This window comes from Monocercomonoides exilis (genome assembly GCF_001643675.1).
Source record: "Monocercomonoides exilis strain PA203 chromosome Unknown scaffold6-2077815, whole genome shotgun sequence".
NCBI lineage: Eukaryota > Preaxostyla > Oxymonadida > Polymastigidae > Monocercomonoides > Monocercomonoides exilis.
The window spans coordinates 33,487-57,024 of record NW_027150551.1 but is presented as its reverse complement, the minus strand read 5'-3'; the positions used below and the strand labels follow the sequence as shown (position 1 = coordinate 57,024).

Sequence of the window (23,538 nt, the reverse complement as noted above, 5' to 3'; positions counted from 1 at the left end):
AAGATGGCGGAGCAATTTTCATAAATCAATCCCTTTTTAGTTTAATTTCAAATTGCTATTTTGAAAATAATACTGCCAGCTTTGGAGGAGGAACATACTTCACATCCATGACAGATACAGTTGTTATTGAAAAATGCACATATTTTGGGAACATTGCACGATCTTGGGGACATGATATTCGATTTTATCAGATGCAAAGTTTAATGAACAACGCAATAATTGAATCTTGCCTTTTTATTGGTAGGAACACAAGTGCAAATGGCAGTAATTATTTTGACCCAGCACCAAAAAATCTGTATTACAGCAACTGCTTTTGGAGTGATTTTCATTGTGAATTAGGAAGTGGAGCTCTTTTTATGCAATGCCAAAAAAGTTGGGTTTCAACCCCTCCAAGGTTCCTTTTCTTATTTTTCCACAACAACACAAGTGGGGATAATCACGGACATGACTGTTGGCTGTATTCTTCATTCAACATCCCCAATCCATTTGCATATTCATTTTCAACAACTCCTGCAAAGAGAGTGTATTTCATGGGAACATCAGAAAGCAAGGAATTCAACAGTTGGATTCCACAAGGAACGATGTTATATTCAAAAACAGGAGGAACAGACGTAGAGGGGTGCGGATTAAGTGCATTGTCAACACCGTGCAATTCATTGGAATACAGCCTTTCTCGGCTTCAAGAGTTACGAACTGGCCTTGTGAACATGTTGCAAGCAAAATTTCAACCTGAAGTACTGAATATCGGAGAGATGACGGTCACAATGAAGGGAGATGGAAAGGATTCCACAGTGATCAGCACCTCGCAAGTTCCGCAAAGTGCCTCCTCCGTGATTGTTTTGTCAAGCGGCTCTCTTTGCTTGACAAATGTGAGTGTGGAGATTGAACCACCATCCTCCTCGCTGATTGTTCCTTATTCATTGGCTGCTCTGGCACATCCACAGGGAAGGATTCAACTCGAAAACATCCTCATTTTTGGATCTTCTGCAAGCAATAATGTTGTTCATTCTGTTTCTTTGCTCAATGTTCAAAATGGTTATCTTGGCTTATCAAGCTGCATGATATCCGAAATAGCTGTGGATTCTTTGCCTCTCATTGCATTCCAAGCTCCAGAACAGTTGGGAATGAAGAATGTGCTGATGGAAAGTATCTCTCGGAAAAGTGGAAATGGAGGTATTATGGAGATGGAGGTTGATGAGCAAGAGATTTTCAGATTCAACAATGTGACTTTCAGGAACTGCAGCTGTCAACAGGGGAACGGAGGAGCCATGTTTGTTGCTCTGAAAAAAGACAGCATGTTCACTGTTGGGCAGGATGTTGCTGTTGACTTCAATGAATGTTATGTTCCAACAGATGATCAATCGAAGGGAAAAGGTGGTGCACTCTATATCAAGGTGTGCTCAGATGAACCACTGTTTGTTCTCAATGCTCTATCATTTGAGCGATGCAATGCCTGGAAAGGGAAGAATGTGTTTGTGGAAGCAGTGAATCTGAGAACGTGTGTGAATGAAAATACTATCAAATTCGGACGAAATGGGATGCTGGATGACGATTTGATGGGTTTCGAAAACAACGATCCATCGTATTTGATTCCGCTGAGGTTGTATCTGAGCGGGACTTTTGTGCCTCCAGTGCATGTGGGAGGACCAAACAACAGAGATTTCAGCGGATGCGGATATGTCAGTTATCCGTGCTCAACATTAAAGCATGCAGTATCATTGAGATTTTCAGCTGCAGATAGATTGCTATCCCTTCATTCTCAGTTTGTCTGGAACGAAGAGATGACACTTGATGGTTTCGCTTGGAATATTTGCTGTGAACAAGAAAACACATCCATTTCATTCAAGCCAGTTGCATCCGTTGAAGGAGATGGATTCATAACATGTGCTTCTTCATCTCTCTTCCAAAACATTTGCTTCACGCTTTGTGACCAACCAGAGTTTTCATTTCGTTCACTTCTTGTGGGTCTCGGCCCATCTCTCACAATTTCAGATTGTTCGTTAAAGATGGAGAATGATGATTCAGTTCTAACAAATTCATTTGCTGAAATCAGAAAAGGGACTTTTTCAATCAGCAATTTTCACATTCAACAACTCACAGCTGATCTGTCATTGCCTGCTCCTTCTGGGCTTATTTGTGTGAGTGGAGATGAAGCATCTATCGATGCAAATGGACTCATATGCAAACAGCTCACAATGAGAAACAAAGGTGATTTTCTTCGTTTATCGTCAGGAAAATCATCAGAAATCGAAAACAGTATTTTTGAGGAAGGGAGCTATGCTGATGGCTGTTGTGTGCAATGGATCAATGGCCAAATACTGAAAGTGAGAAATACTTCATTTGCAAGCGAAACTCGAACAAGTGGCAATGGCTCCTGCATAAATGTGAAGGGAGCAAGCGAAAATTTCAAATCGATGATGATCACGAACTGCTCCTTCGACAGCTGCTCTGTTCAGGAAGATGAAAGCTGTGGAGGTGCGATATGCGGAACAGAGGATGCAAAATGTGGGCTGACAGTCTCTGATTGCATATTTCACTCGTGCACAGCTCCTGAAGGATTGCTGGGAAAGGGTTATGGGGGTGGGATATGCCTGTATTGCAGCAGCGACAGCGATGATTTGTTCTCAATCGCTTCTCCAATGTCTTCTCTTGAGTATCCAAACAACGCTGCAGTCGGAAAGGATTTGTTCATTCAGTCGCCGAATCTCACAAATACCCTCACAAACAAAACACTCTCGTTTGTTGCTGGCTCTTCAGATCTGACAGACGATTCTATGAGAGGATATGATGGAGCAGACAAAGTCCATGCAATACCTCTTGTCTATTTTTATCGTGTCATCACAAATGAGGTGTGTGCATCGGAAACGGGTCAAGATGTGGCACCCTGCGGATATGATACCTATCCATGCAGATCTGTCTCATTTTCGTTCAAAAGACAGAACGGAAGCAAAAGCAATGTTGTTCTTTCACCTCTTTTCACTCTGGCTGAAAGCGTTGTTGCAGATAGAGAAAAGACATACACAATCGGCGGAGTGGCTGAAAGGAGCGTCGTGATTGTGCATGGTGCAAAATCACCAGAAGCAGGTTTGTTTTGCTCGAGTATTTCCTTGGGCTTTTCAGTGATCATAAATAGCATTGCCTTCAAGCTGCCAACAGCAATCCAGACACATTCCTCGCTTATGCATCACAAAGGATCAGGGAGCACGCGTGTGGAGAATTGTGAATTTGAACCTCAAGAAGCAGTGGAATCCCATTCCTTCTCGCTGATCGCAGCAGAGTCGGGAGATATCACAATCAGTGATTGCTCTTTCAAGAACATTGCTTTTGTGGCTGCTTGCATTGCGAGCTGCAGTGGCTCTTCTCAAACGCTGATTGATAAAGCAACCATCACAAATGCAACAACTCTGACAGGAAGCAGTCTGATCACAGCAACCACCTCCACGGCAGAGCTGACTGTGAGAGATTCATCATTCACGTCAGTGTTCAAATCCAACTGCGTCGCAATCCAGACAGCATTTATCCAAGCTCTGACTTTGAACAATACAAATATCGAGAATATTGAGCGCAGCAGCAACAACGGAGGTGCTGTGGAATGCACTGTGGGGAATGGCGGAAGTGTGGTAATCGAAGGCGGAAGCATGAAAAAATGTGTTTGCGAAGGATGGAACGGAGGCGGCCTGCATATTTCTGTGGAAGCAGGAGGGAATGTGCAGGTGGGGAACACATCGTCTGCAGAGACAGCCATTGAAGAATGCAGCTCGAAGGAAAATGGAGGGAAAGGAGGGTATGGTGGAGGGATGATGTTGTTGCTGAGTGAAGGGTCACAAAATGTGATCATCAAGAATGTGCTGTTCACATTGTGTTTGGCTCCTAAAGGAGGAAGCAACATATTCATAGAGGCACCTGTGCTTGAGAATGTTGCAAAGGCGTCAGTTTTGGCACACTCGTTCAACACATCTGTGGAGGACATGCCTGTTTTTGAGGAGCTTGGAGGCTTTGATGGAAGCAACAAAAGGGATGTGATCCCCTTGGTTCTGTTCTTTCGTCAGCTGAGCTCAACTGCACATGTGTCTGGAACTGGGATCGACTACTACAAATGCGGATATGCGGATTTCCCATGTCTGACAATCCCGTTCAGCGAGAGTCTGATCAAAGAGAGCAGTGGAGTGATCTTGGTGGAGAGCTCGTTCAACATTAAGGATAAGATAGAATTGAAGACGAAAAACATGAGTATCAAAGCCAAAGAGAGCAGAAGTGAAATCAGAGTGGGTGCTGGAGGAGGCGGAGCAAGCGGAGGAATGATCGAAACATCCAAGGATGTGAATATCGAACAGATATCATTTGTGCATCCTTCATCTTTGGGAGAGGCAATTTCATTCCTGTTTATGTGCCTCAATGAAAGGTTGTGTTTTTCAGAATGCCAAGTGGAAATGGAAGCAGCATCGGGGCTAACATGTTCGTTCAGTCTGATTGGAGTGCTTGGAGGAGAACTGAAATGTGAGCATTTCTCAGTGTTGAATTCCAGATATGGCTCGGTGGAGATGATTGTTCTGGATGGAAGCGGAACGAACAATGCTGTCAAGTGCAACATGAACGATGTGAATTTCACCGATATCACAACTCGTTCAGAAAAGGGAATGATGAGCGTGAAATCGGTGCAGGAGTTTGGAATGGAAAACTCGAAAGTGCAGAACACAAACCAAATGAACTGTCCTTTCTTCAGCTTTGAAGGAACAGCGAATATAACAATGAAGAACAGCACTTTCAGTGAGATAAGCAGACAGAACGGGTTTGGAGGATTGATGAATGGGAGAGTGAACGAGAAAGAGAAGATCGAAATAACAAACTGCACAATGGACACCTGCAATTCTAATTCGGAAGATATGTGCGGTGGATGTGTTCATGTGGATGTGGGTGATTATGGAACTTTTCTATTCGATGGGAACACTGCAACAAAGTGCAAAGTGTTTGGTGATCGCGGTTTTGGTGGAGGGCTGTATATCATTTTGAACACACTGAAGTCGAAATATTCGCTGAAGATGATCGAGTTCAGTGAGAATGAGGCAAAGAGAGGAAAGAACATTTATATTGTCTGTCCAACACCAAGAGAGGTGATTAAGCCGACTCTGTTTGACAAATCAGCAGATGAAAACATGGAAGAGGAGGAGCTGTGGGTGTATGACACATCAGGAAGCATGCCTGATGGCGAGTCGCTCCGGAGATATCTCTTTGCATCTAATGCTGAGATTGTATTTCTCGATGCAACAAACGGGACAGATTCTACTGAGTGTGGCACTGATCTGTATCCGTGCCAAACAATGGACGCTGGTTTCTCAAAGATGACTGATGATCAGTCTACGCTGCACATTCAAGGTTCAACGGAGCTGAACCGTGATGTGACCAGAGCTGGAAAGTCTCTCACTGTTCGGGGGAAGGCTGAGCATTCAACGCTGAACATCGAAACAAATGGGCATTTTGGGTTGTCTGAAGGTTCGGAAACTCCCAGTCTAACCTTCAATAATATCAGATTCGCACTTCTCGCACAATCAGGCAGAAGCGAGCTGATAAATGCACAAACAGGAACATTGTTTCTGAAAAACTGCATCTTTGATGAGAGCGAGAGATCAGATGCCAAGATTGAATTCTGGCTTCTTGAATGCAGAAGGGCTGAGGCATCCTTCACAACTGTAATCATCAACACTCTTTGTTTTGTAGAATCTGTAGGGATCGCAAGAGTTACTGAAGGAATTATTGAGATGGAAGATGTGAACATCAGCGATGTCAGCTCCAAAGGAAATGGATTGATTCAAGGTTGTGAAGGATCTGACCTTTTGCTGAGAAACATCAGAGCAGAGAGTTGTGTTGTTGAAAATGGGCAAGTGGTGAGTGTTTCAGGCAAAGCATCGTTGTCTATCACAAAAAACAGCGAATTTGGAACATGCGAGAATTTGAATGGAAATGGAGGTGCTGTGAGTGTGAAAGGCTGTGCAAATGAAGAGTTCATATTTGCAAATATTTCTTTGCAGAGCTGCACTGTTGGTGAAATGGAAATGAAAGGAGGAGGATTCTTCTTTGAATTCACAGAACAACATTCAAGAACATTTTCAGTAATGGATTGTTCTTTTGGGAGCAACAAGGCAAAATTTGGAAAAGATGCGTTCATCAGCTGTTTTGATTTGAACAACTCAGTCACTTCAGAGCGATTTGCAAGGTTGAGTGGAGATGGAGAAAATGGCGCTGTGGAAATGATGGGGACTGACAATGTGAATTTCAAGAACGAAAATGTGAACTTGATGTTGTTTTTGGTACAAGGGAAATTTGAAGTGGCGGAGGTGTCTCCAACAGGGTTGGATGTTCTGGGTTGCGGAAGCTCAGAACACCCTTGTCAATCGCTTTGGAGAGGATTTCAAAATCTGGCTCCTGAAACTCGTGAAAGGCAGATACGCATCAATGGGAGTGCAATGGTGAATGATTCATACGATCTTCATTCATTCCTTACGATTTCATCTTCGACAGATAAAACAGCAGAACTCATTATAAACCCGAAAATTGAAAGAGGAGAAGAAACATCTGTGTTCAGCAGCACAATGTCTCTCACATTGCACTCAATATCACTTTTGATGCCTCAAGCATTTGAAAACGGCCAAACTGTTGTTTTTGAATCCAACGCACCATCTGGCATGCTGGATTTCCAATCTTCATCATTCAACGTGAAGAGAGAAGGGGAAATTGCATATCAGCTTGTGCACATGGCAAGTGGTTCGCTTTTGTTGTTCAACTGTAACGTTTCCATTTTCCACTCCTTCCAAACACCATTTGTTGCATGCGGATCGGTGCAGCTCAGCAACTGTAACATATCAAAAGTGTGCACATCAGGAAGTGTAGAGGGAGGGGCACTACGTGTGTGCTTGACGAATAGCAACAACGCTGCAATAAATGAGACAACAGCTTGCAAGTGCACGTGCGAAGCGAAGGAGGGAATGGGTGGATTTATGTTCTTGAACATCACGGACTCATTGGAAGAGAAACCATTATCCATCATATCCTCTGTCTTTGAAGCCAATGAAGCTGCATTGGGCAAAAACATTTTCATGCAAGCATCTGATCTGAACGCATCAGTCACAGAGGATGTATTTGCCTTCGATTATGAACAGCTCAAGGACAGCCCAGATCTGTTTGTTGGAAGCGACAGATATCAAAGCAATGTGGATTTGTTTGTGTTCTTGATCAGCTTCAAGAGCGATACTGTGTTTGTTTCATCAGCTGGATTCGATGTGAAGCGGTGTGGGAGCGAGTTCATTGCATGCAGATCATTTTGGAAAGGTTTTGGCCAGATAGATCAGGCAAAACAAGAAAAAGTCATGCTCATCGATAAAGCAGCAGCAGTCACGGATCAATATGATGTTTCGAATTTCACGATAAAATCATCAGTGAAGATGGCGCTGGAAGAGGAATCTTATCTGATGTTTGAGACAGCCAATGAAAGCAATGAGATTTGCTTCTTTTCTAATTCCCACAAGCTGTCCGTGGTTGATCTTGCTCTAAAGATGAGAAAAGTGGAAGAAGGGTCTAGTGTGCGTGTGATAAAAAATATTCAAGGCATCCTATCACTGGAGGACTGCTCCTTCGAAACATCAGCAGACAGTGCAGGGGCATCATTCAGAGCAGATGTGTTGTTTGTGATGATGAATAGCGGAGAGTTATTTGTGAAGAAGTTGAAAGTGAAGGCAAGCGTGAGAAAAGATTTGTTTTGCATCAACTCTGGATGCTTGTGCAATTTTGATGGAATGGATGTGAAGGAACTCTCGTCTGATTGCGGATGTGTTGTGAATGTGGAGCAGCAAGAGAGAAATGCAAATACTGAACAAGCACATATCTCTATGAATGGCTCACTATTTTCCTCAGTTGTCCGTTCAGATGATGGCAGCTGTGTTGTCAAAAGTTCTTCAAATGTTCCTCTTTCACTGGATATCAATGGCTCCACATTCGAGTTTTGCAGATCGCCCGAATCTGAGAAAGGAGGAGCGATTTTTGTGAACTTGGCGTCTGACGGGGTGTTTAAGTTGAGCAGCTCAAATGTGGTTCAATGCGGATGCTCGTCGTCAGCTGGCAGAGGAGGTGGAGTGTATCTGTGTGCGAAAGAGGAAGGGTCATTGAAGTTTGTGTTCAAGAACTGCAGCTTCGACTCCAACAGCGCAAAGACTGGAAAGGATATCTTCATCGAATGCAGAGACATTTCTGCTCAAGTTAATGAGAGCCAGTTTGCGATGGACCTGAGAGAGGGATACTACAACCGTGTCAACGCTATCTGGGGCATTGATGACAAGCATCAGAGCGAGATTGATCTGATGGATTTCATCGTGGTGTATCAGTCCTCAATGATATTCGTTTCTTCGGCAAATAACAAGAATGGTGAAAACAGCAGGAAGTGTGGAACCACAAAAGTGCCTTGCTTGTCTCTGGGATATGGGCTCAGCCATGTTGTGACTGATGACGTGCCCATGCTCGTTATTGATACGGAATGTGTTCTCCAAGAAGAAGTGGATCTGACTGATGTATCAATGAGGCCGCGCTCATACGAAGGAGGAAGGATTGTTCTTGTTGGTGGAATTGCTCCAACGAGAAACAGCTTGATGAGAGCGTGGGAAAGGGTGAAGATTGAGATGCTGAACATCACTCTTCCATTCTCAGATTCATTTGCCCATCTGTGTCTCTTGGAGATAAGCTCGGGCATTTTCGAAATGAGCAGGTCGGTTGTCAGCACCTCAGACGAATTAAATCGTGCCAAAGCAGAGTGTGCGTTTTTGTGCTCAGATGGAGAATGTGTGCTTTTCGATGTGACAGTTTCGCTTTTGGACTGTTCATGCGTTGCGGAATGCAGTGGTGGTGCTCTGAACTGCTCCAGCTTGTTGTTGGCTTCGCTTGATGTTTCACAGAACTGCCTGCAAATATCTGGCAGTAGCGGAAATTGCACTTTTGCAAACATATCGACTCGTGATATCCAGTTGGATGATGGATATGTGATTGCAGTTTCCGGCCAGTTTCATCAGCAAAACTCAATAGCTTCTGAATTTCGAAAACATCTATCGATATTTCTTGGTTCGCTTTCTGCAATCACTGGAAAATCAGATCACTCAGGAATCATTTATGTTGAAGGCAGCTCACATCAGATCGAAATGAACAGCTTGTCAGTTGAAAATATGTCATCCAAGGCAAATATTGGAAGTCATGCTTCTTTTTCTCATTGCTCAGATATTTCAATAGAATCATGCTTGTTCAATGGAGATAAATCTTTGATAAACTCAAACGTATCAATGAATGAAAAAACGAACATTTGCAAATGGAATGGCTCATTGGTGGACTTTTCAGATTGCACAGTAAAGATCAAGGATTCATCAATTGCGAATTCCATTGAAGGAGGATTGTCGGTTAGTGGAGGAAATGTGGCGATTGAGAAAGGAGAGTTTGTGAACAACAACCCATCGATTGGAAAATATCCCTCAGCTCGGAGAAACATCTTGTGTTCGGATTCTGCTCAGCTGAATATCATGAGCTTGAAGGGAGGAGATGGGCAAGAGAAGAACACCTCCCTTTGGATTCTGAATGATGGATGCAGTTTGATGGGGATTGTTGAGGAGCGAGCATCGCCATTGTTCATCCCCTCGCTGCGATGGGTGGAGACAGAGGAGAAGGAAGGGGTTCTGGATGTTGTGTTCAGGGGTGCACTTCTTCTGCCATGCAACCTGTCGTTTCGGGTTGTTTCATCGGTGGGGGATGTGGAGCAGATGGAGACACACGAGATAAGTGAGTCAGGATTTGTGAGTGAAGAGGAAGTGCATGGCACAACTGGATTGGAGATGGTGAGGGGAGCAGAGGCGAGTGCGGAAGTGAGGGTGTGCATCTTGTTTGGAGATGGCCATTCTCCCTCGGCAACTGAGTCATTCATCCTGAAGAACAAAAGTAAGACACAAGTTGTTGGAGATGAAAAAGTTGTTGAAGGAAGTGAAGAAGGAAAATCGATATGGCCAATCATTGTGATTATAATGGCCTTTGTTCTTTTAATAATTCTAATAATTGCGGTGATTTCAACTGTTCGATGGAGAAAGCAAAAGAGAAGAACAGAAGAATTGGAGATAATTGTGGAAGACACAGTGAAGAAGGATCCGAAGGCGTTTGAGATGGTGACGATGGAGATGTCGCCTGAGGAGCAGTGGAGAAGGGCAGAGAGGGAGGCAGAGAAGAGGAATGATGAAAAAATAAAGAAGAGGGTGTATGGGAAGCAGATGCAGCATTCGGAATCATCAGAGCATCTTCTATCTGAGAGCGGATCGACTGAATATATCCTTGGAAGAGACTCTGATAAGATTCCTGAATGGATGCTGGAGAAGGTTGATGAAAAAGAAGAGGAGGGAACAAGAAAGCGAACACCATCACCATCCATTTCATCCACTTCAACCACAGACACTTCAGATACAGAATCCACATTTGTTCGATCAGAGAGTATGTGTCCAACCACATCATCAATGTCGAATCTGGTGGATGCAATGGCATGCTCATCACCTCATGAGAAGCTGATTGTGGATCTGAGGGATTCGCTGTTCATGCTGCTTCATGGGCTGAATAAGACAAAAGAGATGGCGATTGGCACATTGCAGGAGAGGGAGCAGACAGCAGCCCAGATCCTGTTCTGGGTGGCAAATGGAGCTCTTCACTCCTTTGACGAGATGGAAAATCCTCTCCAATCATTATCCAGTTTGAGCCCGCACATTGTGTTGTTCTCAGAGCATATGGTCATCTGCATTGTGATGCATTCTGACTTACTGTCAGATGATGACTCAGATTCTTCATCCATCTCATCATCAACGGTTGTGACTTCTGCAAGTGATAATGACGAAGATGATGACTCTCTGCCTTCTTCTGCCTTTGAGGATGAGGATGACTTCAAAAAAGAGTGTTTGAGATGGAAGGCACCTGAGTTGCTGATCAACAAGAAGATGGGTGCAACCAAGGAGTCGGTTGCATTCTCGATCGGGATGATGCTGTGGGAGTGCCTGACGCTCCAGATTCCGTTTGGTGATTATGAGGCAGAGGTGGCAGGGCAGAAGATCGTGAATGGGGAGAGGCCAATGTTGGATGGTGTGATGCAAACACCATTGCTGGAGATCATTAAGAATTGCCTGTCGAATCATGTGAGCAGAAGACCTTCGCTGAAAGATTTGAAGCGAGTGTTCATCCAGCGATTCCCAGAATCTGCTCAGGTGCTGACGATGTCAGATGCGGTGGATTATGAACTTGTTTCGGAGAAGCGTGGGAGCAAAGAAAGTGGAGATGCTGAGACAAGTTTTGTGAGTTTTTGAAAAGAGTGAGAAAGAAATGTGGAGAGTGAAGATGGGTGATGAGGAAGCACAACGAAAGGGGAGATGTTGAAAAAATTGGAATTTCACATTTCAAGCATTTGCAATCAGAAGCCTTTCCTTTCCTTTTTTTTGATTCAATGCTCGGAAGCTTCAAGCAAAAGGTCAAAAAGGAAAATGGAAAAGGAAAAGGAAATGGAAATGGAAAAGATGAAAAGGTGAATGCTTCAAAGAGAAACGCGAATGATAGATGCTTGTTCAAAAGTTGATCTCGATAAAATGTGCGTCAAAGAACATTTCACTTCAGATGTGGTGTTTCCATTTGCTTGCTTGATGATGAGAATGCGATTTTGGAGAGAAAAAGATTGCGATTTGACGATCAACTTGAATCTTTTTTGAGCATTCAACGCACAAGCAACAATGGCAAACACCTCCTTCTGTTTTCAGTTTTTCTTTTTTTGTGTGGCTTTCAGCAATAGAAGCTGCTTTGAGTGTGCATGAAAATTCAGATGTTTTGGATTGACAGCCATCAAACAAAAGGTTATTTGAAAGGTGCTTGTGCAACATTTGAATTGAACATTTCAGGCATTTGTGTTGAGCCATTTGCGAAAACTGCAGAAAAGGATCATTGGGCAACAAGAATCTGTTGTGGAAGAATGGAAACAAAAATCATATCATCATTTTCTTTTTCTTGTTCAAACAAACAGTTTTCCTTCAAGAAGAGAAATGAAGTGAAACCACCAAAAAGAATGAGTTTTCATTTTTTTCAAATCATATATTTTCAATTTCAGATTATTCCTTCACAATCACAAAATGTGTCAATGTGAAAACGCTGGAGGATGAATATTTGCACTCCAAAAAAAGTGAGTGAAAAAGAAGAATTTTTTCATTTTTTGTTTTGATTGTTTGTTTCAAAGGCAATTCACAAAATCCAGAAACTCGAAATTCAACGCAAACAATCATTCAGTTCTTTTTCCCCCCAGAGCTTTCCGTTTTTTCAATCAGATATTTTCTGGATGATGTCAATTTAAACGGGCATTTTTTCAATTTCTGGACTGCCATAAGTCCTTTTTCAAGCAAAAAGTGAGATTGTGAAAAGGCTGTTTGCACATGATTTCGGGGATGTCTCCAGGGCTGCAGGCTGTGGAAGACGGACATTTCCGCTTGAATTCCATGGACATCGTTGCGACCTTTGAGGATGTTTGTCTTCTTTTGTTTTTCCAGAGGTTTTTGCATTTTGACGAAATTGAAAAGATACACCGCGCAATAACTCTTGCGGCAGAGCAGCAGGTATTGACTTCCTTTTGCGGCGCAGGTGCATTGCGGATATCTTTTTCTCTCCACACTTTCCTTTTGCTGTTTTTGCTTTTTTTTTTCTTTTTTGAATGGAACACTGCTGCTGCGACCCTGATGCGCGGGACAGGGCTTGGCTGGAGTGCGCGAGAAACTTGGCGGGGCGTACAAGATGTTGCAGCTGGTCAAGCGTTTGTGCTCCATTTTTGTTTTTCTTTTCTTTTTTTTTAAACAGATATTTCTTTCAATCACATAATTCTGCCTTCATTTCACACGCTTCCCAAATGCGACTTTTTTCCACTTTCACTTTCATTTTTTCCCTCAACTTGCTTCATTGGCAGCTCAGTTCATGATGCTGATTGAGAAGATATCGAGGCGCGTTGACAAGAGCGGGCGCATGCAGCAGCATCAACAGCATCAGCATCAGCATCAGCATCAGCAGCAACAGCGTGCAGGAGATGGGTATTTGTTCAGCATCAGCCAGGAGAACAAAACGCCAGGCTCGTCGGTCTTCGTGACTTCGCGTCTGCTTGACGATGCGCCAGCTGCGCAGCTGACGCCGCCTGGAAGCCGACGGAGCCCGTCGTCGTTTTCGTGGACGCCGGAGCGGCAGGTGTTGCCTTCTGTGCCGTCGCAGAGTGTTTCGTCTCCATCTGCGCGCGCACAATATTTCCATGCGGACTACGATCGGTGTCTGGGAGCAGCAGACGCAGCAGATCCTTCACAAGCGCTGAGGGCGACTTCTCCGTCTCGCAGCTCATTTCCGCCTTCGAAGCAACAAACACGGGCTGCTCAACCTTTGTCTCAGAACGACCAGTCGCACCATCACCACCATCATCACCGTCCAAATCACCACCACCACCACCATCATCATCATCATCGGAATGAACACATGCACCAGAGAGAAGCACCAAACGAGAAGGAGCAGATGAAAGAGCGCCTTGTTCTGGGAGAGCGCTTGCTGAGTCACCCGCGAGAGAACATTTTGGGCAGTGAAGAGCAGATTCATGAAATGCATCGCAAGCACAGCAGACGCAGCAGAATTCGGCATCATCGTGCAGATGAGCATTTTTTGCTGGAGAAGCAAGAGCAGAAGCTGGGGAATGGGCGGTGTGAGAAGAAAGCGGCTCGGCTGAGGGAGACGCGGGAAGGGCGAAGCGGAGAAGGAGGAGTGCGAGAGAAAGGAGCAGCGCTGGAGATGGAGCTTGAGGAGCAGAGCAGAATTGAGGAGGCAGAGGAGCTGCGGAGGAAATACAGCAGAATGAAGGCAGAGACGAAGGTGCTGGGGCTTCAGGTGCGACGGCAGCCGCATGGGTTTGGCGCCTTCCATCGGACATTCTCGTTTCGGGGGCTGAACAGCAGCGCTGCCAGAACGAGAACGAGAACGAGAAACCAAAGCAGAAATGGAGGAGGCGATGCTCTTGAGGGGAATGGGAGCAGAAGGAGAGCAGGCGCTTTGATGAAGGAGCAATCGATTCCGAAGAGAGTGGTTGGAAAAGAGGGAGCGCAAAGCACAAAGGGAAGAAGAGTGATTGGGGAGCAGCAGAAGTTGTCTGGAGAGAAGCAGAAGAGCGCCAGGCGAATGCAAGCGGAGCGGCAGAAGCAGAAGAAACACAACAGCTTGGATGCCTTGCGCCATCCAGTGTCAGATGGCATGTCGCTCTCACCGACTTCTCATTCTTCTCATCCTTCGCACAAGAGAACTGCATCATCGCTGGGCTCGTCTGAGCTCCTTTCCAATCAGTTTGACTCGCCAAAGTGGAGCCAGCATTGTTTGTGCGCAACGCCTGCTTTTGAGAGGAAGCGTGCAACAGAAGCAATCATTCGGTCGTCTTCTCCGCTGAGCAGTCTTTTTCGACTGTTTTCGGAAAAGAAAGAGAAGAGCGAATGTTTATCATCAATTCCACCACCACCACCTCCTCCTCCTCCAACAGCAACAACAACAACAAATGCAAATTCAATTTCCTCTTCCTCTTCATCTTCCGTTTCCTCTTCCTCTTCACTGACTTCTTCGGCTGAGCCAAAGAGCGACAAAGCAGGCTCAGCTGGCGATGCAGAGAATGGAGAAGGCAGAGCAGACACGCAGCTGGGATCAGAAGTGAATGCATTGTCAGCATCACCAGCATTGCCAGCATCACCAGCATTGCCAGCATCGGAAACACAAAAACCACAGAAGAGGTCGCTGTTTGCAGGCTCTTGTTTTCCTTTCTTTTTGGCGTGGCAGCTGTGGCGCCAGGCGGTGCAGGAGCATCGGAGCAGAAGGAAGAGGAAGGCTGGGGCAGATGAGAAGGCAGGAGCTGGTCGAAGCAGCGCATTTGAGGGGGATGGGGAGGTGGATGAAGAAAGCAGAGCAGACAGCGAAGAGACGGAGTCTGAGGGAGAGGGCAGTGCTGGAGCTGGGCACCTGGCTGCGCATCCGTCTGAGTGGGATGGCTGCCCCAGCGGTGAAATGGGTGATTCTGCTGAGGAGACAAAAGAAGGAGCAGAAGAAGGCGCCGCTGGGAGCAGGAAGGATGAGGCGGAGAATGAAGAAAAAAGGAGAGGAGTGAAACGAGGGATTGTCAGACGTCTGCTGAAAAGCAGGGGATCGTGGCAGGGCAGAGCGAAAAGAAGGCGGCAGGGGCTTGAGTTGCAAGAGGTGAATGCGAAAGAGAGAGCAGACGAGGCAGCGCCGAGAAAAAGGATGTTTGAAGAGGGCAGACTGGAAGCATTGAAAGAGAGAAGCGGGGCAGGAGGCAGTGGAGGCAATGGGAAGAGGATGCGGCTGGGTGAAAGAGAGGCAGAAGAGGCAGAAGAAGCAGAAGACAGTGTTGCGACAGAGACAGAAAAAGAGGAAGAAAAGCAGAGTGCGAAGGGAAATGATGAAGCAAAGAAGGAAGAGGCAGCAGAAGGAAAAGGAGAAAAGAGCAGAAAGGAAGTGAAAGAGGAAGAAGAGGAAGAGGAAGACGATGGAGACAGCGAAAAAGAGTGGAGGCCGACACCTCCGCGGAGGAGGAAAAGGGCAGACAGCAGAGCAGGGAGGCGGGCAGCACGGCCAGAAGCGAGATGGCAGGGGAAAGGAGCAAAGGAAGAAGGGAAGGGAAGGGATGGAAGGGATGGAAGGGAGGCTGGGCAAAGCGAGGAGGGAAATGCTGAGAAAGCAGAAAGAACAGGGGATCTGAAAGGAGAGGGGGGAAAGGGCGAAAGTGCTGGGAAGAAGGAGCATTTGGGTTTGGATGGGAGAATCAGCGATGCACGTGAAGGATCTTCGGTCAGAGGGCAACAGACGAAAAGAGTCATTCTGATTGCAAAAGACGAAGATGGTGATTCTGAGAAAGAAGATGAAGGAAAAGGGACAGCAGAAGCAAAACCAGAGAAGGAAGCAGCTGTGGAAGCAGCTGTGGCAACAAAAGGAGCTTCGAATGGGAAGAAAAAAGCGCGGCGTCGGAGACGAGAATATGAGACGTTGTTTGAGGAAGGGGTGAGCGGGATGGGTGAAGAAGCACAGAAACAGCTCTTGGCGGATGTTCAGCATGCGCAGCAGCCATCCAACGGAGAGGCAGAAATGAAAGATGGATTGCCGCTGCTGGCATTGCCAAAAGTGTCGGAATCGGAGTCAGTTTCAGAATCTGCAGCAGATGGGCAGACGAAAGAAGGCGGGGCAAATGCTGTGGAGGAGCATTGGATGGAAAAAGAGGATGAAAACATGCGATGCTCAGAAGACAGTCAAGGCAGCACAGACAAAGTGGAAGGGGCAGACGAGCACAGAAGCAGCAATAGAAGCAGCAGAAGAGACAGGGAGGATGGAGCAGAAGAGAAAGCAGAGGAAAGCAGAGGAAGAGATGATATGCCATCAGATTCTTTGGATGAAGCTGGGTTTGCAGGCGACACTTCACGTGATGCGATTGGCAGAGCAGCTGAAGATGAGTTGTCTGCTCCGCTGCTGGCAGAGAGTGTGTTTGAGAGTGTTGCCACCCACAACTCGCGAAGTTGCAAGGACGAAGGCGAAGACAGCCAGAAAACAGGATTTGAGAGTGGAAGCAGCGCTTTTGTGGTTGGGAAGCACAAGAAACCGATGAAAAAGGAGCTTCTGCTGCTTCTCTCCTCGTTTCCTGTTGAAAGTCCAATTTCATCGCCGCCTCCACCTCCATTGTCTTTTTCGCCCTTTTCGCCAGCAACCAAAGATCGGAGCTTGGGTGTGTGGGAGGATGAGGCAGCTGCAGAAGAGAGCAAAAGGATTGCAGTCGATGGTGCAGAACAGACACAGCCAGCAAAAGTGGCCAGACATTCAGCGTCTTTTCAGGTGTCTTCGAAGGCAGCTTCGAGAAAGAAGAGATCGCGTGTTTTGGATTGGTCTGCGCCGAGCCGCTCGAAAAGGCTGCGAAGGAGGAGGAAGCGAAAGGCAGCGGGAAGCATTCAGAAAGAGCTGAATGGAGAGAACGAAGAGGATGAAGAGAACGAAGAGAACGAAGAGGATGGAAGAGCAGAAGCAGAACAGCCAGAAGAGGAAGAAGAGGAAGAAGGAAAGGAAGATAAAAAAGAGGGAAATGAAAGAGAGAATGAGGGAGAGGAGGAAGAGAAAAGCAATCTGGATGCTGTTTGGCAAAAAGAGGAGGGTGCAAAAGAAAAAGAAAAAGAGAAAATGGAAGAAGAAGAAGAAGAAGAAGAAGCAAGAGAAGAAGACGAATTGGAAGATCCTTTTTCGAACAGCGACTCGTCTTTTCTGAACTCTCCGATTCAGACACCAACCGAGGAGCATTTTGGTGAGGGCTTGTCTTCGCAGTCATCGTCACCCCGTTCGATTGGTGCAGCAGCTGAGCACAGCAGACAGCTCAGAAAGGGGTGCTCTTCTTTGGGCGGATTGGCAGGCAACTTCGACAGCAAAAGCGATGTGCATTCAGACGAGACAAGGTTTGGCAAGGAAGACGAGGAGAGCAGCATTGCAGGGGATGAGGATGGCAGGCAGAACACACAAGCACATCGCTCTTCTTCTTCTTCTTCTTCTTCTTCTTTTTCAAACAATGATGATGATGATGATGATGCTTCAGAAGAGAAAAAGAAGAAAGAGAAAAAGAAGAGAGCGATTGAAGCAAAAGCGGAAGCAGAAGCAGTTGGGGATGAGATTTTGTTGAATCTCCGTCTGAATGAAGAGAGCGACAGCGACAGCGACAGCGACAGCGATATCGACATGAGCAGCAGCAGAAGCAGCAGCAACAACAACAGCGGAGGTGAAGATGAGGCAGATTCAGATGAGCCGCTTGAGCGTGTGGTGGCACGGCTGGGCATCCGCGTGCCTCCTCGTCCGTTTTCGGGTGCAGCTGAGCGGCGGCGCTTGGCACAGCAGCCGAAAGCAGAGCGCCTGCCCGGGCGTTCGCCAGCCCGTTCTTTTGTGGAGTCGCCGCCGCATCCGACAAAAGCGCTGGCGACGCCGCAGAGTCAGCGCAGCCACGGGGCGAGCGAGGCGACTGCTGCCTCCTCGCCGGTGACGAAGCAAGGCGTGGGGAGTGCGCTGCCCGTGGCACAGCCGATGTCTCAGCTGCACACGCTGCCCACCACCGCCACAGCTGCGCTGTTTGATCCTCACCCGCTCGATCTGGTTCCGCTGCCAGATGCGCAGGCAAAGCGGAGTCTTTCGTCCTCGCCGCCTGTCCGCCTTCCGCATGCTGTGGCGCCAGGTGTGCTTTCTGGCGAGGCAGGCTTTGCGGCTGCTTTGGTGCGGGAGGGCGAGGCAGGGGCAAAGGCGTCTTCTCTGCTGCCAAGGATTCAGATGGTTCCGCTGGCAGACAGCAGCCGGGCAGGCCAGGCGCTTCCTCTCTCGCCGTTTGCGCTGTTCGACCGGCTGAAGTTTTCGGAGGCTGCTTTGCGCCGGCCGCCAGCCGATTCGTCGGGGAAGCCGAAGGAAGCAGCCGAAGGCGAGCAAGCTGAAAAGGGGAGTGTGGAAGGTGCAGAGCGGCAGGACGATTTGGAGCAGGGCCAGCCAGGCGATGCAACCAGCCAGCTGAAGCGAGAGACAGAATCGCTTTTGGATAGCATCACAACAAAGCAGACAAAACTTTCTGCTTCGCCGAGCGCACAAGCTGCAACGCCAGATGTGCACAGACATTCCCCGTCTCCTGTGCTTTTGCCTTCGCCTTCACATTCACCTTCACGTTCTCCTTCACATTCACCGACGCCAATGCACTTATCATCAACATCCTCAACATCCTCAGCCTCATCCCCATCTGCAATACACCGCCCCTCTCCGCTGTACATTGTTCCAGCTGTGTCGCCAACAGCGTCTGAGGCCGGGTCGTTTGCAATGTTTCGGCCAATTCGGCAGCCGGCAGCAGCGCAGCGGAAGCGGGGGAGGCGGAAAGGGAGCATGCGGAGGAGCGTGGAGAGGAAGGTGCTGAGGCCGAAGGGGAAGCGAAAGGGGAAGAAGGCAGGCAAGGCAAAAGGGATGAACCCGGCAGTGCCGAGTGTGTGTGCAGAAGACGAGTATCTGATCTCGCAGCACATCATCTCGCACTCGTTCCCTCCGTTTGCGAGCCACCTGCAGCTCAGCCCAGGCACAGGCCATCTGGCGCCTTCGGCAGCTGCGTCGCCTGCCTCCTCCTCCTCCCCTTCTTCTTCTTCTTCTTCTTCTTCTTCGTCGTCGTCGTCGTCGTCGAGTGCTGCATCTGCCTCGGCAGCTGCGGTGACTGTGTCTGCTGCTGTGTCTGCTGCTGCCTCTGCCTCTGCCTCTGCCTCAGAAGCAGAATGTGCTCCTTCTCACTCTCCTGTCAGCACAGCATCCCATCCAACATCCCATTCAGCAGCAGATAGCCAGCACTTGCCTGAGCTGTCGGCGCTGATGGCGATTTCGCCGTCTTCGGTTGCGCTGCCTGGAACAGCACTGTCTCTGTCGCGGGGGCTGCCTCTCGGGCGCTCGTCGTCGTCGTTCGCAAAGTTCCTCTCGTTCCCGTCGCCTGGCAGCAAGTCGGTCAACCTCTTTGAAAAGCCTGTCCACAAACCTCTTTTCTTCCCGCCTCCTTCCTCTTCTCCTTCCAACACTTCTTCCTTTTCATCATCATCTTCTTCTTCCTCTTCCTCATCAACAGCTGACCCAACATGAATCTGAGCAAAAAGCACCCATCACTCAAATGAGGCAATGGGCAGCGAAATGCATTCTGCTCTTATTTGATGTGGTCTGCATCAAAACATCCTTTTGTGGCCTTTCCGTTTGCCTTTCCGTTTTTATGCTATTTTTGTGTGTGTTTGTGTTTGTGTTCTGTTTTTTGTGTGATATTTCTTTCTTCGGAAACCGTTTTTCTTTTCTTTTTTTTCTTTTTGCTTTTTGCAATTCTGTTTGGAAAAAATAAAATAAAACAAAACAAAAAGTTATGCTTGAGATGATGGGTTGTGCATCAGTTTCTGGTTGGCAGGCTCTCTTCAACAGCACTCGAAATGGAAAAGGCAAAAAGGCAAAAAAGGCAGCAAACAGAAAGTGCCGCATTTCTCGTGCAGCACAGCTCAGCAGCAGTCAATTGGGTGTTTGAGGCGCATTGCAGCCTCGTTCAACCAGAAGACAGAACGGCCTGGATCATCTTTTCAGAGAAGCCAACATCCCGCAGCTCGAGCACCTGAAAAGGAGCAGAAAGAAAGAAAAGGAGAAAGAAAGAATGAATAAAAACATTTATTTGCCAAACATCAAAATGAAAAAAAAAATAAACAAAAGAGAGAGACGAAGAGAAACACACATCGTTGAACAGAGTGCCTTCTCTGTGGCTGAGGATGGCTGTTGCTCTTTTGTCTCCCACCCCCTTCAGATGCTTGATCTCCTCCTTCTGCCCAAAGTTCAGGATTCTCAGAATGCGCTCTTCCGCCTCCTTCTGCGGACACTCCTCGCCTGCACCCCCGCTGCTCCTCTCCAACACCCATCCCATCCCACTCCTCCTCCTCTTCCTCCTCCTCTCCCCTGCACCTGCTCCTCCACTCTCTCCACCTTCTCCACTCTCTCCACTCTCTTCCTCCTCTTCTTCCTCTTTCTCGTCGTCCGAGTCGTCAAAGCGGATTTTGAGTGTCTCTTTCCCTTTTGCTGCAGCTCCCGTGCTGCTGTTCTGCGCAGCGCTGTCTTCTGCTCTGTTCTCCCGCTCTTCGTCGCTTTCAGCCCCTGCTGTGAATGCCGAGTGCAGCGAACGAGATTTGAAGGCTGACAGAGACGGATGATGCGATGTGTGCACAAATGGCATTGATGTCGACGATGATGAAGAAGATGTTGAAGTGTCAGTCACAGAAAAGGAAGGTGTCTGAAGTGTGTCTGCAGTCGAAGTGGGTGTCTGTGTCTGTGTCTGTGTCTGAAGTGGAGCCAGCGGCAGGCCAACCTTCGCATCTGGCAAAAGAGGCGTGGCAACTGCTGCATAGCCAGTCGAAAGAGGCGAAGAGAATGCCAAAGCCGATCGCCTGGCTGACGAATGCCTCAAAGAATGCAGATTGATGCTGCGGAGTGAAGTGGCAGATGATGTTGTTGTTGATGATGATGACAATGGTGATGGTGATGGTGAAAGTGATGGTGAAAGTGAAGATGGGAGAAACGGATGCAGTTGAGAGGGAGACGGGCTTTGTGTGTCTGAGCAGAGCGAGATGGAAGGAGATGTTGTGCCAGCCAACGGCAGCTGGGGAAGATGGAACGAGTCTGCCGATGGCGTAGACACCGCCGAAAGGGCTGGTAGGCGCAGCGACGTCGGCGAAATGGTCGGGTCAAAAACTGCACTCTGATTGGCGCTGCTCTGCTCGCTGGCTGTTTGCAGCGCATTTGGCGTCTGGTTGGGCAGTGCGGCGTCTGTGCAGAAGTGGGGGATGTCTGGCGAGTGTGCCGATGAAAGCATCACAGATGGAAGCAGAGAAGCCACAATCTGCGAGACTGCCTCCGCCGACGGATCGCTTGTCTCCTCTTTTCCCTTTTGCTGCCTGCTGCTGCTTCTGCTGCTGCTCCTCTGCTTTGTCGATCCTCTTTTTGCGGCTGTTCCCCTTCGCCTGATTTTGCGGTGATGCTCAATCGCTTCCAGCTCCTCCTCGTCGGTCTCTCCGCCTTCTTCGTCTGACTCCAGCTGGAATTCCGATGCTCCGTCTGTTTCGTCTGCCGATGCCTCCTCCTCTTCCTCCTCTTCAAAGTCGCTCATGTCGTAATCAAACACATTGCTGCTGCCCTCCTCTTCTGTCTTCTTCATTCTCATCCGAATCGCTTTCTCGCTTTTCTTCCTTTCTCCTCTCTCTTGTTTTGCCTTCTCTTTCTTTTCTTCTCTTTCTTTTTCTTTTTCTTCTTTCCCATCCACATTTTTGTTGCTTCCTCGTTGTGGCACTGAAGATGTTTCGCTCTTTTTGGAATTTCGGTCTTTTTTCGTGTTGCTGCTTTTCCTCTTCGCTTTCTCTTCTTCCTTCCCTTCCTCTGTTTTCTCTGCACTTTTCCTTCTTTTTGAGCTGCCTCTGCTTTCTTTTGTCTTCCCACTTTCCACATCTTCTTCCATTTTCCCTTCATCCTTTTCCTTATCCTTATCCTTTTCCTTTTCTTCTTCTTCTTCTTCTTCTTTCCTGCGCTTTTCCAGCTCCAGCTGCCTCTTTTTCTCTGTCCTCTCCTTCAGCTTCCTCACCTTCTCTTTCAGCTCGTCGCTGTCTCGCAGCAGCGCCAGTGCATACGCATACAGCGGAAGCGCCACATCCAGCTCGCCTTCTTTCTCCTTCGCCACGCCACTCACAATAAACTCCCGCGCCACCCGAAGAGACTGCGTGGGCGTCATCGCTGGAAGCACCGGAAGGGATGGAAGCGCTGGTGCCTGCCCCTTCCCCTGCACCCTCACTGGCGTGTGGGGCTCCTCTCCCGCCAGAGCGCATGTGCCTTCGCGTGCTGCTGCCTCTTTCGGCGCTGCACAGCCTGTCTGCTTCGCCACAGACGCGTCGGGGCGGACGATGTTCACTCGCCTCTGCACCCTTCTGGCGCCTGGCGACTGACTGCTCCTTTGCAGCGGAGACGCCACAGATGGCACACTCGATCCATCGCCTGCCTTTTTCTGAGGCGGAGACGATCGGACAAGCTTCGATGCATTCGGCCCCAGCTGCCTCGCCTTCGACTGGTCGAGCGTCGACTTCAGACACTCAAACTTCTTGGCAAGCATCGCTGTTGTGGGCGATGACGAAGAGCTGCTTCTCTTTCGTGTGGCAGAAGAGTCAGGCGATGGAGAAGAAGGAGAGGGTGAAGAAGAAGAAGAGAGCCTCGAAAAGACATTGCTGGCTGCTGGGCGTGGAGTGCCCGCTGCTCTGGGGCTTCTGTCTGCCCCGCTCTTTTGCTGTGTGGCTGTCGGCTGTTTGGCTGCTGCTTCCTTCGGCTTTGTGTTGCATCTTTCGGCTCCTTCTTTTGCCTGCGCAAACAGCGTGTTTTGTGTGGTGGTCAAAAGCTTCTGTGTGAATTCAGTCATCGTCTTCTGAATCACCTCCACAAGCTGAGCTTCGAAGTCAGATTTTGAATGACTCACTGAAGATGAAGTGGATGAAGAGGAAGAAGAGGAAGATTGATCGTCTGCCAATTTTTGTTGTTTCCCCTGCATTCATAAGGCAGGTGTTGTTGTTGAGCGTTGGAATTCAAGAGAACAATCATTATTTTTTATTAAAAAAAAAATAGATAAATAGCAAAAACGCTTTCACTCAAAAAAAGGCAACACCTTTCTTTGGAGGCCAGAATGCTCCTGAAACGGCGTGGCTCGCTTCACGTGCGTCATGATTTGCTTCTGCTGTGCCAGATATTGCTGCAACTCCTCCACACTCGGCCGAGGCGCGGCTGCTCCGGCAGGCTGGTAGAGCCAGAAGGCTACTAGAAAAGTGAATGTTAAGATATAAATTTTCATTTCTTCGATATTTGTAATTCTCACATTTTTGATGAATGATCATTATATATTATTAA

The 23,538-nt window shown here is 47.7% G+C and overlaps 3 protein-coding genes across 3 annotated transcripts; 2 read left to right on the top strand and 1 right to left on the bottom strand.

The window, feature by feature from the left end:
• Nucleotides 1-361: 361 nt before the first annotated feature.
• MONOS_3345 (uncharacterized protein) lies at nucleotides 362-12,232 on the top strand (the record flags this gene model as incomplete). Its single annotated transcript, XM_067873339.1, has 2 exons — nucleotides 362-372; nucleotides 428-12,232. The coding sequence occupies 2 exons, from the start codon at nucleotides 362-364 to the stop codon at nucleotides 11,355-11,357; spliced, it is 10,941 nt and encodes a 3,646-aa protein (XP_067733659.1). The 3' UTR covers nucleotides 11,358-12,232.
• A 587-nt stretch (nucleotides 12,233-12,819) lies between these two features.
• MONOS_3344 (uncharacterized protein) lies at nucleotides 12,820-19,984 on the top strand (the record flags this gene model as incomplete). Its single annotated transcript, XM_067873338.1, has 3 exons — nucleotides 12,820-12,838; nucleotides 12,989-16,227; nucleotides 16,273-19,984. The coding sequence occupies 3 exons, from the start codon at nucleotides 12,820-12,822 to the stop codon at nucleotides 19,717-19,719; spliced, it is 6,705 nt and encodes a 2,234-aa protein (XP_067733658.1). The 3' UTR covers nucleotides 19,720-19,984.
• On the bottom strand, nucleotides 19,923-23,524 carry MONOS_3343 (uncharacterized protein). The gene is made up of 3 exons (XM_067873337.1): nucleotides 23,300-23,524; nucleotides 20,345-23,179; nucleotides 19,923-20,227 (listed from the first exon to the last, which is right to left on the bottom strand). The coding sequence occupies exons 1-3, from the start codon at nucleotides 23,480-23,482 to the stop codon at nucleotides 20,162-20,164; spliced, it is 3,084 nt and encodes a 1,027-aa protein (XP_067733657.1). The 5' UTR covers nucleotides 23,483-23,524; the 3' UTR covers nucleotides 19,923-20,161.
• Between the last annotated feature and the right edge of the window lie 14 nt (nucleotides 23,525-23,538).